The following is a 13,012-nucleotide window of genomic DNA, read 5'->3' on the forward strand; positions in this document are numbered from 1 at the left end:
TATTTAAGTCCTTCTTTATTTATTAATCAAGCCATTAAGTCAGTTTATTATTATAATTAGCAAGTTTTACACCTTTTTTAGTTTAGTCCTTTTTAATTAATTAACTGTCTTCAACGAAACTTTAATACTACCTTAATGACACTCTATAAATATTTATAAAAATATTTATTGCTCGATTTATAGAAACGAGATACTGATACCTCATTTTCTAAAACCACTTGAACTAGGGTTTTATCACTCGAATCTAATAATTCATTATAAGACATAAATTACTAATTCAAAATTTTTTAAACCATATTTGACTCGTAAATAATAAATAATAAAATTTACGAGCTCACTCGATGGATTTGGTGGCCTCGAACCACTGTTTCCGACATCACTGAAAATTGGGATGTTACAACTCTCCCCTTTAGGAAATTTCGTCCTCGAAATTTATCACATCAGAATTCATATTAAAATTAATATCATGTCAGAACTTAACTGAACAGCTATGATCTTTTCCCATCATAACTTTATCATTAGTAACACAATTATCGAGAAACTCCCAATAATCGTCTAACGAGACATAACCGAGAAACTTTAATTATCAAACTCTTACTAATCTTCTAGCATGTCTACATCTGTAACTCTCAAATTATATTTATTTCTCCTTATATGGAAAGCGTCAAGCAATATTGTTTAACACAAGCACAATAACTTCAACTATCGAAATGACTTTAATCCATAATACCATTTCCTAATTAGAACTGATCTGATAGACCGATTTTTGTATCATGTCTACTAGAATATGAATCCCTCATTCTGACTGTTCGTCAATATACCCGCGAATGCAAAAAATTTATTCTCGAACCTAAAGATAAACTCAAATGCGTATAACTCAATTAACCTTTCAAATGAATAACCCACTCTGATTAGAATAACTGAGTCAATTTTATCTATCAAATAATAACTTTTCAGAATAATCCCTTCTTCTTGTTGTCAAGACAGTCCAGATATACCATATATCATAATTCTCTCAGAATACCAATCGAAAATTACCACAAACTGCATTAACTCAAACGAATTATGACATCCTATTATTGACTTGTTGACATAATTCAAGATTACCTGAGGAATGAAAACCAATGTACAAATTTGAGCTCAATCTTCCACCATCTACACTTTTGCCGATATCAACTCTTGTCACGAAAACTAGAGAGGGATTATATATTATAAGGCTATTTCAATTATTAACATCAAAACTTTGAAGTATACTGAAACCACAACTATCGGTTAGATTACAAACCATAATGCTATAATAGGACCAACATTTCAACCATATAGATAGAATAATACCTCAATATCAATAATACACTCCATAATAGAAGAGGAAAATCGAAAGTAGTCCCAATAATAATCAATATAATAATACGATCTTTATACTCTGAGATCTGCATTTCCATGCTTCCATGTTCAAACTAGGATTTATAATAGTAATATATGTAATTATCTTCAGCCCATAAATATCTTTTACAGACGAACCATGTTTGATAGATAAGATTAAATCATAAGAATGATAAGAAAACCGAGATAATAAAATCTCAAATATGAAGCTATATTGAATTTTCGAGAATATAAACCACATTGAATAGTAAAGAGATCGATGATAATCCAGAGAAAATCTAGAAGAAGAATATCGCTCATACGCATTGGAATCAGTTGTGACAGAGACAACATAAATTACAAATATATATTTTAGAGCATCAACCAGTAGAAGAAATAAAATAACATCATATGTGTTTTATCATTAAATCTTCTACCAAACATAATAGAATATAATTCCAAAGAAAGATAGTACAATGTCAATCATAAATCAACCAGACTAACAATACTTCTGTCCAACATTATGATTAGCTAGCCTTTCCGTATGATAAGAACCATATCTGAAAATGAACAATTGCATATGCCTCTGAAGATAAAAGAATATAGAATACCCAGAAGAGATCATTGTAAAATACCGGACTATAACAGCTGCATTCAGATATCTTTGCAATTTTAACACTATTCCTCTGACTACTAAAGTCATCAATATTCTTACATTATCCCAATACTAAAGAAATTAATTCAAAAGAATTTCTGGTTAACTCGTTCTTTAGATGCCATACCTGAATAAGTTGATTACTCGCAAATAACTTCTTCCTTAATAGCAACATTGTGTATCCTAAATAATCTTCAGAAAAATATGATATCTCTTCTAAAATCGTCTTTACTTGCTAACCCATTCATTATTAATCATTCAGCAACTTAACTCTTCGATTTCACACTTGTGAACTTAATCAATATAAATCTTGTGAATTTCCATTGTATATGACGTACAGGTAAGAGGGTGAAGGTCGTAAAGCCTCAAAATTGACTCTTATATACACACATATAACATAACATTCATCACCGGCATGTATTATAAAACATTTATTTCATACCTTTATGTGTTCCAATTCATCATAATCAACTTTTTATTCATATACTTGAGTATCGCTTTAAGCATTATCAGAATTAGCTCGGTTGGAAAGCATCTCTGTCTATAAGTAAAACAAATTTCATCAGAGTCGGGAGATATCACACTATCACTGGTTATATAATGGCATGTATTTCTAGACTTCACATATGCTACGTTTCAGTCCGACAACTGACTAAATCGTAGCTTTGATACCACTAAATGTAACACCCTTAACCCTCATCCGTTACCAGAACATGGTTACAAAGTATTATCGAACTTTACGAATTAAATACGGACATTTCCTAACTTTTGTTACACATATTAAGAAGCAATTATATAACACTCATATTGTCCCTTAGATGGAACTTCGAGGCCCAATATGCACCTTAGAAGTAAATTTAGGTAATTTTCTCCAAATTTTCAAAAAAAAATTTAGAAGTAAGGGACACATGCCCGTGTCTCTGCCTGTGTGAATGAAAATAGGTAATTTTACAAGCAATATTTCTCACCCAATTTTGTGTCTATCTACAATTAACATTACATATATCAACAAGTCATAATTAGACATTCAAAACAAGCTAAAATAAGTGGCTAAACTCAACACACTACATATAAGCCATCATTAAACAAAATAACTATACATGCCATTATAACCAAAATCAAAACATAGATACAAGCCAGTGCATTTAAACATAGACTTTTTTTGAATTAATCACACGATAACTCATTTTATAAGAAATTGCATAACTACAAACTTATCACTCTTTCATGAGCATAAGTAAATTTTCATTTGAGCAATTACCCTTTCAACGTATCATATAATAAATATATTACCATTTAACCAGTAACTTGGCATTTGTCTAAGGTCAACAACAACACTTGTTAGCATACTTGAACGTATTTCATATTCAATATTGATAAACTTATTTTATCAACATATCACGCTTGATTTTATTACTCATCACAACTTACATAATTTCCATGTACCAACATATCAGGATATTGATAAATATACATATCATGACACATATCATTCTCTTACTATTTCTTCATATACATATATCATCCAAAAACAACTCTTGTTATTTTAACATTCGAAGAACCACTTACAGATATGAGTATATCATTTTCAGAAGCCCGAAGGCTGAACAGAAGCTCATGAAAGCTAAACAGAAAGTAAATACGAAAGTTCGCAACAAATGTTGAACCTTAGTTTACTTGGGTAATTTTTTGTCAATTCATCCTTTACATTTTCCATCAATTCATCCTTTACATTCGTATTGCCATAACCCAATTATTGTCTTATAATCATAATGCCATAGCCCAGCTATGGTCTTACATATAAGCACTGCCATGGTCCAACCATAGTCTTACGTTCATAGTGTCATAACCCAGTTATGGTCTTATCATCAGAATGCCATAACCCAACTATGGTTTTACATATAAACACTGCCATGGTCCAACCATGTTCTTATGTTCATAGTGCCATAACCTAGTTATGGCCTTATCCATCAATTCATCATTTGCCACAGAACGATTGTACTCAATCCCACGTTCAACCCAAACTGATTATTAAATTCGATAATATATTTCCAATAATAATTCAATTCCAACAATAAAACACATACACACATATATAATATCCATCACCAAATAACATTCACTTTAATCAAAATTATACAGATTATAGTTCATACGAACTTACCAGGCTAAATTGCAGAAATACCAAGATACATAGGCATTTTTATAATTTTCTATTTTCCTCGATTTTTCACCTGGTCTTGATCTAAATTAATATTTCATTCAATTTATTAATTTAAATAATAAAACAATTCAATTCATGCAATTTGGTTATTTTTGACATTTTTACAAAATTGCCCCTAAAATTTTACTTTTATTCAATTTAGTCCTTGAGCCCAAATCATGCAAATTAACCATTTTTAATGCAAACCTATGCTAGAATAATATTCATGGAATTTAATACAGCCCAATTTTTCAATAAGTTCACAACTAACCCTTGTATTTTTACTATTTCAATAAATTAGTCCCTAATCGAAAAATTCATCAAAATTACTTAATAAAATACTTTTAAATATCAACCAACAACTCAAATTCATCATTTAATAACTAAAATCATATAGATTCATGAATGGAAACATTCAAAATCTTTAACAAAAAAAAAACTAGAGTAAGATTTAGTTGGATCTAATTGTAACAATCTCAAAAACATAAAAATTACAAGAAACGAGTAAGAATTGAACTCACATGAATCAAAATTGAAGAACCAGCTCAAGGAGCTCTCCCATGTCTATTTTTAAACTGAAAATTGGGAGAAGAATAAAGAATTGCCTAAAAACTTTCTAATTTCACTTTACAATTTTGTCATTAATGGCTTTATTTTATTATTTTTTTCCATGTTATGCCGCCTCATCTTTTCATTTAGGCATAATTTCTATTTAGGTCCTTTATTTATTAATCAAGCCATTTAGTCACTTTATTATTATAATTAGCAAGTTTTGCACCTTTTTCAGTTTAGTTCTTTTTAATTAATTAATTGTTGAAACGTTAAAATTTTTCAACAAAACTTTATTACTACTTAATGACACTCCGTAAATATTTTTATAAATATTGACGGCTCGGTTTATAAAAACGAGGTCCCGATACCTCATTTTCTAAAACCACTTGAACTAGGGTTTTATCACTCGAATCTAATAATTCATTATAATACATAAATTACTAATTCAAAAAAATTTTAAACCATATTTGACTTGTAAATATTAAATAATAAAATTTAAGAGCTTACTCGCCGGATTTGGTGGCCTCGAACCACTATTTTCGACATCACTAAAAATCGGGCTGTTACAAAATCAAACCAATTAGTTCAATTCGATTTTTCGGTTTTTAGCTTTTTTTTAGTTGGAAAAAAAATCTAATTGAGGTACTTGTAATTTTATTTCTTTTATTTTTTTTCACATAATTGTCTTCTTTCTTCAATTTAGTATATCATATACTTTTATTTTTATTTTAAATTCATTAAAAATATTAAAAATTAAATCGAACAATTTTAATCAACTCAAAAAATATTTATGTTCTTACATGGCCAACATACAATTTCCATGTCTTCTACTATTCTTAATAGGTATATATGAATTTGAATTTTTTATATATTAAATAATAAAATTAAAATGGATATCATAAAAAATTTAAATTATCAATTTGAGTTTTAAATATTAACGGGTTTTGGGTTTTAAATTTTAATGGGTTTAGACTTTTAAAAATATTAAATTTTAATGAGTATTTGGGTTTGGGCATATAAATGGGTTATGGGCTTTTAGCCTTATGGGTTATGACTTATTCAGTTTATTCAATCTAAAATGTGAAAATCGAAAATTGACGTAATAAACGAATTAAACCAAACATGAAGATTAATTACATCATGAAAAATTCTGTTTTTTTTTAGGTTGGATTCACTTCAAAATTTTCAATTTAGAACTTTTTTACACACCTTTACTTTTGGAGGTTGAAATCGGGACAGGTTCTACGGGTGAACAAGCCAAGCGCATGAGTTGGGTTCATAATATAAGTGAATTCCTTAATTTGTATAACTTTGACATATTAATTTAATTTTAACTTTAAATTCATTTAGTGCGATTTTAATGAGTCAACAAGCTTTGGCTACCAAATCTAACACAAGAGTTTGCTTCATAATTTAGATAACTTGTACATCATACTTTAATTTTAACTTTAGATCCATTTATTAATCATAATTTAATATAATATTTATAGATAATAAAAAATAATAATCTAATTTTGAGAAGCATAGGGAGCGAGCATATTCTAATTAGATCTTATATTCTTTATATATTTAAAATTTAGTATCTCTACTTTTAATTTTAAAAATTTTAGTCCAACTATTCTTCTAATATAATAATTGAATTCCAGTTAATAATATCGTCAAAAGAATTTTCATTGTAATTTTTAAAATAAAATATTACTCATCTAGTCAATTTAAAATCAACTTTCAATATGTTTCCTTAAAATAGTAATTCAGAATCGCAAAAATCTTTTAATTTTAGATTAAACATTTTTATTTGTGCATTTCGCCTTCCACACATGTAAAATTGACTATGTGGGTAAACTTTTTTTTATTTTAAAAAATTGAGTTTAATTATTAAATAAATGAGTAAATTTTCAAGATTAAAATTCAAATATAAAAAAATAAAATTGAAAGACTAAAAGTAAATCCGACCTTTTAGTTAATTTCATTCTCCGCAAGCTCAGATTTGTAAGGCATCAAGGTCGATTATGGTGTCAGTGTCTTGAATCAGGTTTATTCCGTGTCCAGGTACCATAATGATCCACCGACCTTCTCCTATTTAAACCAACAAAGTCAGCTGCTGTTTAAATCCAATCAGAACCGATCAGCTCCAGAAAAGAAATATATATATATATAAAAAAAGTTAAATTGAACCAAAATTATAATATTTTTTTCATTTTATGAATTAAAAGAGTGGTGGTTCCAAAATCATTTCTAGCTTATGAAATTTGGCAAATTTTAGTATATATTCTGATAAAATTGAAAGCAAAATGATAATTAAATTTCAATTGAGACACAAAAATAGAACTTTCATTAACTTGTAATTACAGAATACTACAAAAAGATTATAGAATTTCAGTGGGGAGTTTTCCCCTTTGCCCACAGAATCCAACACAAGTGCTCTTGAGCATCTTTCCACTATATTTTCTACTTTATAAATAAAATAAAATAATCCCCAAAAAACCAAGGCAGGATTTTTAAAGAAATGACATTATATTCTCTACTCTCTTCTTTTAATGCTAGGCTAGTTTGGCGTACACAAAGTAGATTTCAATCAATTTCACCCTCCTCTGCATCATTCATAGGATTTGGGACACTGGGCGGCTCACCTTCTTCTTCCTCTTCATCTTCCTTCATGTACAACCCCAGCTGTTCCAATGGGTTGCTGCTCCCAAACTTAAAACTTCCCAACCCATCTACAGAGTGATCCGCGCATGTTCCCTCCACTGAGCTTGGCAAATTATCGACTGGGGCGGCTCTAAGCATTTCTAAGTCTTCAAGAAACGTAGAATTCTCATTGATTTCTATCGTCTTTTCCATCTACAGAACACCAGAAAAATGTTTGATACTGAATCCACAATTGACAAGGGTGTCCAATTATTGAAATGTTTGATACAATCAATTCATCTAGTACCTCCAGCAATGCCTTCCGTGCTGCTTCTCGCTCAAGCTCCCTCTTCCGTCTAGCCTCAGCTGCAGCTTCTGCTTCAGCTCGTCTTCGAGCATCTTCAGCAGCCTTGGCTTCTGCTTGCAACCGTGCCTTTTCTGGCCAACATTAAAATATGCAAACATGTAAATAACCAAACTTGTCCATTTTGGAAACATACATATTAACACGTTGAAAACACACAGAAAAACTAGATTAAAGTTCAAACCTTTCTTCCTTTGTTGTTCTAGTTCCTCTCTCTCCCGACGCAATTTTTCAGGGTCCCCCTTGTCACCCTGATCCATGATTTAAAAAATGCTTAGAAAAGATATAGGTATATTATACAGGAAATTCCAGAAACCCAACCTTTCAACTAACCTGTATAAGTGTCTTTTCTCGAGCTTTTAGAATGGTATCAGCAAATCTATTCTTAATTAAAGCAGCCCTATAGAGCTTCTCAGGAGAAATCTGTCTCTCTGTTGGAGCATTGTCCCCTAGATTTTTAATTGGAGAGAGTGAGACACAACTCTAATACAAAAAACAGATTTTTTTTTCTTCCATTATTTTCAGTGACCTTACCATCTTGGCAACTATCTGACTCAACAGAACTTGGCTTTCGCTGAGAAGTCTGCTCAAGCTGATCCGACCCATCCATACATTCTGCATTTAGAATATGGATTAACAAAACTTACATGCAGGGAAGTATTTATGATTCATAGTTTTTCCATTCAAGCAAGGAAATAGAAGCATAAAAAATATAAGGGATAGTACATTTTTTTTACCCGTTAACTTGACAATTAAGTCCACTTTGTTACTTGTACTTTCTTTTTTGTTCACCTTAGTACCTAAACTTCACAACTAGATCCATTTTAGTCCTGAAGTTGAATTTCATCAAGATTTAATGATATGACCAATATTCTTGAAACATAACTGGGTTGGTTGGTTGGACCAAGAACCGGCTGATAATACTAGTCCAAACAAAAGGGTTGAACTGAAAACTGCTCAAATCTGATAAAAATCGAAAACTGGGACAAAAACCAACAATTGAATCGGCTTAATAATTTTTTTTTAATTTTAAAAAAATTATGAATTTTTAATTATTTATTTAATTATTGCAGTCTAGTAGTTGAACCAATCAAACCAATTGAATCGGAACTAGTGGTCTGACCGATTCAACCACTAGTCCGGTTATTAGAACATCATTTGCAACACTCTTAAGATTGTACCATGTCATCACCTGAGAATTTATATAATTTTTTTTTTTATTTTCAAGTGATGGTGTAGCACAATCACAAAGTGCCATCATCAAACTTTTATATTTTTCGAGTTAAGGGACCAAAATGAATCTAATTGCCAAGTTCAGGTACCAAAGGAGATCTAGTTGCCAAGTTCAAGGGCAAAAAATTATATTATCCCAAAATATAAAACATTAAAACTTGGTCACTCACGATTCTTATGAAGATCGTCAACACTTGTTTTTTCATCTAATTGAGCCCCAGAATCTACCGCTTCCTGTACCTGAAGGATAATGCAAATTAATATGCCACCGTAAAACTTTAAAGTGGACCAAACAAACAATTAGAAGGTCAAACAACTCGGCAGTATCATTCAAAACCAAATAGAACCAGCACAAACCTTCATTGCATCCATGGAACCTGAAGGTTTAGCATCATCAGATTCACTATCAGAACAGCCAGAGTCTGAATCTGCAAAGATCACAAAAGAAAGCAGCCATGGAAATGGCACAGGCAACATAAGACATACTTGCACAGAAGAGAATTTTTTTAAAGAAATAGTAAACACAGCAGGAGAAACCAAATAATTAACTTGAATTATATTAGCAGTACCCAGAAGATGGAAGAGAATACACACGCATTTAATTTACGTTTCTTTTTTTTTTTTTGGGGGGGGGTTCAAAATTTATTTACCTAACCAAGTTTATTTGTCCCTAACCAGTTCAGCATAAGCAACCCAAAGTGACTAGATCAGCAGATAACATATGGAAGCATAAATGTACAGAACCCATTCTCTAGCCATAAAGTTTCCAACAGTAATTTTACTGACAATTAAGATTTAAGAAGTATGTCTACCCTATGTTGATTGATCGGTAAATGAGCTGGATTGAAAACAAATAATTTGGGACACAAACCAGATGGGGACTGAAGATTTATCATTTACTTAGAAAGACAGAATCATAGGTATAGAAAAAGGAAGGAAAATACAATTACCTCTAGAGCTGCTTGAACTGACAGACTTTGTGGTTCTATGGTCTGTGTCCTTCTCTATCTCCACAGGTGGATAGCTAGATACAGGAGGCTCATTTCCCCCAATGTCAACATCCTCATCAACTTGGTCATTCCCTGCAACAAAAAAGTCAAACAGAAAGCCAAGTCAGAAAGAAAACATACCTCAGACGGGGGTTATTATGCACAAGGATTTGAAAGATGACCTTTGCCTTGTTGCATGGATGAATTACTTGGTGCAGATTCATTAATTAGCTGCACTCAGAAATTTTCCCAAAAAGCAAACAAAAGCATATAAGTAGAACTCAACCACTTTGCATTTACATACATATATGAGTGTATTCTGAAGCATCAAAAGCAAGCAATGGTACTGATTTTTCAGCCTTTATTATGCGGGGATTTGTACCTCAATTTCACAAGGTTCACCTCTTGCTTGGATTTTCTGTTTCTCTTGCAAATAGTCATCTAGAAGTCTCTTCAAAGTGAACAAGGTATCATCACTGAGGTCGTCAATATCAATCTCAATTTCTTCTTCTCCAGATTCGGTTCCATTTGAACTGTGCTCTCTCAAGAAATCAATGATATGTGTAGGCATTTCTGCGAGCAAAGATTCCAGTTGTCTGCCTAGATTGTGTTTTTCCTCGTCCATCATCCTCTTTACAGGTTCCTTTATAATTTCTTGGGTCACTGAGGTTGTCTTCCTCTTTTTTGCAGGAGGCATAGGCTTAGAAGTCTCTATGTCCTCAGAAGGAGCTTTACTTTGTACCAACTGGGTACCAGTAACTGGTAACTTCTTCTCAATGTTTTTCCACCTTACCTCAAAAAACTTGTTAAGGGTATCAGCCATAATGTGGACATCATTTCCAGGGGGATTATAGGTCATTGCATTACTGAAAGTAAGCTTCACATCATCATGAAACTCCAAAGGGCTTGCATATGCCCCTGATGCCATCTTCTTTTTAATCGTTCCTAGGTCCATGGGCTGCTTTATAACAGTAAAGTAATCTGGAATATTCAACTTGACTACATCTACCGGTTGGTTGAAGACCCACCCATACTGATGGCTCATCAGTCGTTTTAGAAGACCCTCACACTGCTTCATCAACATCATATTTGAGGTGTTTGATGCTGAAGCATGTTTTGCAGACTCAGATTTTCCTGAAAAAGTCCGATTAAACGCACGAGCCTTGCCACTCAAAGGATTCCCTTTCTTCCCAGGTCCAGAAGCCATCATGGATGATTTCTGAAAATCCCGTGCCTGAGGTAAAATTTGTCCATTGCTGCAACTAAGAATATCACTGGAAGATGACACAGTAACCCCATTTGTCCTTTGCAACTCAACTTTCTTCTGAAGCATCCGAATCTGCTCCAATTCATGTCTCAACCTATGCATCAAATCCTTTCTTTCAAACTGTGACAATTTTGACAGTGATAACACTTCCGTACGGACACCAAAGGTGCCATGTTTATCAGGGTTCAAACTGATACATTTTCTCTTCAGTGCACTTGAATCTTCTGAAGCAGTAATCTCCATATCGATTCTTCCCGAGCTACCAGATCCCTCTGATTCACCAGGAGGCTCATACGGGCCACAATAATACTCTCCTGCAAACCTATCGCACTTTGTCAACATCTTAGCCAAAGCACCTTTCTTCTTATATCCCTTTATTCAGTGTAAAGGAGCTGCTGACTTAATTGCCGCACTCTGAAGATATCAGCCATAGGAGCAAAATTATCCCATCTGATTTTCTAGTGTAACTATAAATCCACCCTTTAACTACAACTACTAGAGTAAAGGTCAGTAAAAGTTTTAAACAAGTTTAAATCAATTCCCACCGCACTTACCCAAATATAAAATATTTAACCACTGTGAATACTTTCTTGAACTATTTATCTTTTGAAAGACACAAATTCACTAGATTAAACACTAGAGAACATTAATAGGAACCAAATTCTCCCATTCCACAGTGAATAAATCCAGATTTAAATTTTTCCCGACAATGGGAAAGGAATTAAACTGCACGAGAATAAATTGAACTTATTCACAGTTCAATTAAAGCAGCTCTTACCTGCATCTACCCAGATCCTGAATTTTATTTACACTACCCATCTTTACAAACCCCAAATTCACCACATTAATTAATAAAAAAACCCACCATATTAAACTCTATAAAACACCTAAAAGGCAAGAACGCGAAATTCGTATTTAATAAAATTTCAATCATGCATGGAAAGCTAAAATTGCGAGAAGAAAAACTAGCTTACTGGTTTAAATTGAAAATATATAATAACATTTACTAGATAAAGCCTCAAATCTTTACAACAGAAGAAGTTTGATACAACAAAAACCCTAATCCAATATCAAACCCCTCCCGCCCTAAGAATAAAACCCAAACCCGGATCCAAAAAGAAATCTAAAACCCATAAGAAACCAGTAACAATTACCAGTCTGTCACTGCTCGCTCACTGTTCCTCCTATGTCGAGAACCCTTTCTTCACTTCCTCAATCGTTTCGCCGACAAAGTAAAAGAGAGAAGCAAAAAAAACGCACAAACAGGAGAAAACTCTAGATCAAGAAACCCTAGAGAAATTAATAATTAATATTCTTAAAATAGAAAGGAAAAATGTTTTATTGAATTTTAAAATTTTGGATCGAAAAAGATTATTAGCGAGATCAGCAAAAGAGCTGAACTTCGTATATCTTCGCTCTATTTAAAGGGCTTTTGCTTCTTTTGGAGAAATTATGACCGCTAGATTCAGGATGAAAGTCATCGGACGGTCAGATTTAAGATCGATCTCGAACGTCCGATTTTGGCATGCTGATTTAGCACAATTAATCATTCAAAATTGTTCTTTGCCAATTATTGTTTTAGGCCCTCTACTATTCCTTCTACTTCAATTTCCCATAATTTTTTTTATGATGTCATTAATAGCACCATTCACACATACGGGGAAGGCAATAAAGCAGCTGGTGCTCTATGTCGAATGGCTAGTTCCATGCTACCGAATCTTTCAGTTTTCACTTCGCCTTTAAATGAAGTGATTCACGA

The 13,012-nt window shown here is 32.3% G+C and overlaps 1 protein-coding gene across 2 annotated transcripts; it reads right to left on the reverse strand.

Moving 5' to 3' along the window:
- Positions 1-7,081: 7,081 nt before the first annotated feature.
- Positions 7,082-12,764, reverse strand: LOC107892185 (transcription factor GTE8). 2 transcript variants are annotated; one of them, XM_016817196.2, is made up of 11 exons: positions 12,408-12,764; positions 10,369-11,667; positions 10,169-10,217; positions 9,948-10,079; positions 9,355-9,425; positions 9,168-9,237; positions 8,299-8,379; positions 8,098-8,213; positions 7,949-8,015; positions 7,708-7,838; positions 7,082-7,613 (listed from the first exon to the last, which is right to left on the reverse strand). In XM_016817196.2, exons 2-11 carry the CDS (start codon positions 11,593-11,595, stop codon positions 7,344-7,346), a joined length of 2,214 nt encoding a protein of 737 aa, XP_016672685.2. In that variant the 5' UTR covers positions 11,596-11,667; positions 12,408-12,764; the 3' UTR covers positions 7,082-7,343. The 2 variants fall into 2 exon arrangements, with proteins under 2 accessions (XP_016672685.2, XP_016672686.2); XM_016817197.2 differs by having other exon boundaries at positions 10,369-12,648.
- Between the last annotated feature and the right edge of the window lie 248 nt (positions 12,765-13,012).

This window comes from Gossypium hirsutum, chromosome D09, assembly GCF_007990345.1.
Source record: "Gossypium hirsutum isolate 1008001.06 chromosome D09, Gossypium_hirsutum_v2.1, whole genome shotgun sequence".
NCBI classification, from domain to species: domain Eukaryota; kingdom Viridiplantae; phylum Streptophyta; class Magnoliopsida; order Malvales; family Malvaceae; genus Gossypium; species Gossypium hirsutum.